The sequence below is a fragment of the Nanorana parkeri genome, unplaced genomic scaffold, assembly GCF_000935625.1.
Source record: "Nanorana parkeri isolate BGI_ZX_2015 unplaced genomic scaffold, ASM93562v1 scaffold3618, whole genome shotgun sequence".
In the NCBI taxonomy this organism is placed as follows: Eukaryota; Metazoa; Chordata; class Amphibia; order Anura; family Dicroglossidae; genus Nanorana; species Nanorana parkeri.
The window spans coordinates 37,231-38,359 of record NW_017309886.1 but is presented as its reverse complement, the minus strand read 5'-3'; the positions used below and the strand labels follow the sequence as shown (position 1 = coordinate 38,359).

Below are 1,129 nucleotides of genomic sequence, written 5' to 3'. Positions count from 1 at the left end.
GGAGATTTCCCACTTCCTGGACACAATGGCAACCTCCATCACATGACTGCTGCACAGTGACAGTTAATCATTGGCTCCGCCCCCTGGATGAACATGACATTCAGTACACAGGATACTACAAGAGCCTGCACACTGCACACATAAACACCACGTGACCAATAATATCACAAGGACAACCTGCTGTGAGATCCGATTGGCCGATATCTCCATCCTCTGCAGGGCTCGCTCCCTCCTCTGCCGGGTCATCTCCATCCTCTGTTGGATCCTCCTCCCATTCAGCCAGCGGATCACCAGGAGCACTGCACATCCGGTACCACCGACCAGCAACGCGACCACCGACCGGGGATCATCCGCCATTGTCCGACCGACCGGTACAGCTCCGCTACAACAGACTTTGACCTGGGGGCGGAGCCTCAGTACTTGTGGTGGACACGCCCCTAAACCGCCTACTTCTACACCTTATACGGGCTTTATTATTGCCTGACCCCGCCCCTACACTGATAGAGCCCATCCCCCGCGCCGCTCTTTGTACCTTGTACCTGCTTTATTATGTCTCAGCGCGGCCCCTATACTGATAGAGTCCCCCACACCCTCCTGTACCGCCTTCCTGTACCGCCCTCTTCTCCTTATACCCCGCCCCAACCCTGATAAAAATCTCCTCCCACTTGCTGCCTACTACTGCCCGACCCCGCCCACACACATTCTGTTCCTTCACTATTGTCAGACCCCGCCCCTACACTTGATAGTCCACTCCCCCCTGTACACCTTGTACCGCTCTGTTTCTGTCTTTCCTTTACACTAAGCTTCCTAATTAGCCCCTCCCCTCCAGGCAAACACCTCCCCTGTGCTGTATGACCACGCCCCCTATAGTTCGGGGATGGAGACTCAGTAGGAGGATCGGTCCCCAGGAAGATGGTGAGTGGGCGGGGCAGTCTTCGGAAAGATGGTGAGTGGGCGGGGCGGTCTTAGGGAAGATGAGAGGACGGCGGGACGCAGCGTGGTGACGTCATTTCCGTGCCGTGACCCCTCTCGTCCTTCCACACTGCGGCGGGTGAAGATGGTGCTAGAGATGGAGAAGGTTCTGGCCGGAGAGCCCGAGGAGGCAGAGCAGGTGAGACAGGCCCGGCTT

At 57.2% G+C, this 1,129-nt stretch overlaps 1 protein-coding gene across 1 annotated transcript in view; it reads left to right on the top strand.

Moving 5' to 3' along the window:
• Nucleotides 1-969: 969 nt before the first annotated feature.
• LOC108803342 (cytochrome b-c1 complex subunit 6, mitochondrial) overlaps nt 970-1,129 on the top strand; it is a gene marked incomplete at its 3' end in the record, with an annotated part of 1,521 nt that continues 1,361 nt past the window's right edge. Inside the window, exon 1 of the mRNA XM_018575189.1 lies at nt 970-1,102. Within this exon, the coding sequence (XP_018430691.1) occupies nt 1,058-1,102 (45 nt within the window). The remainder of the gene's footprint in view (nt 1,103-1,129) is intronic.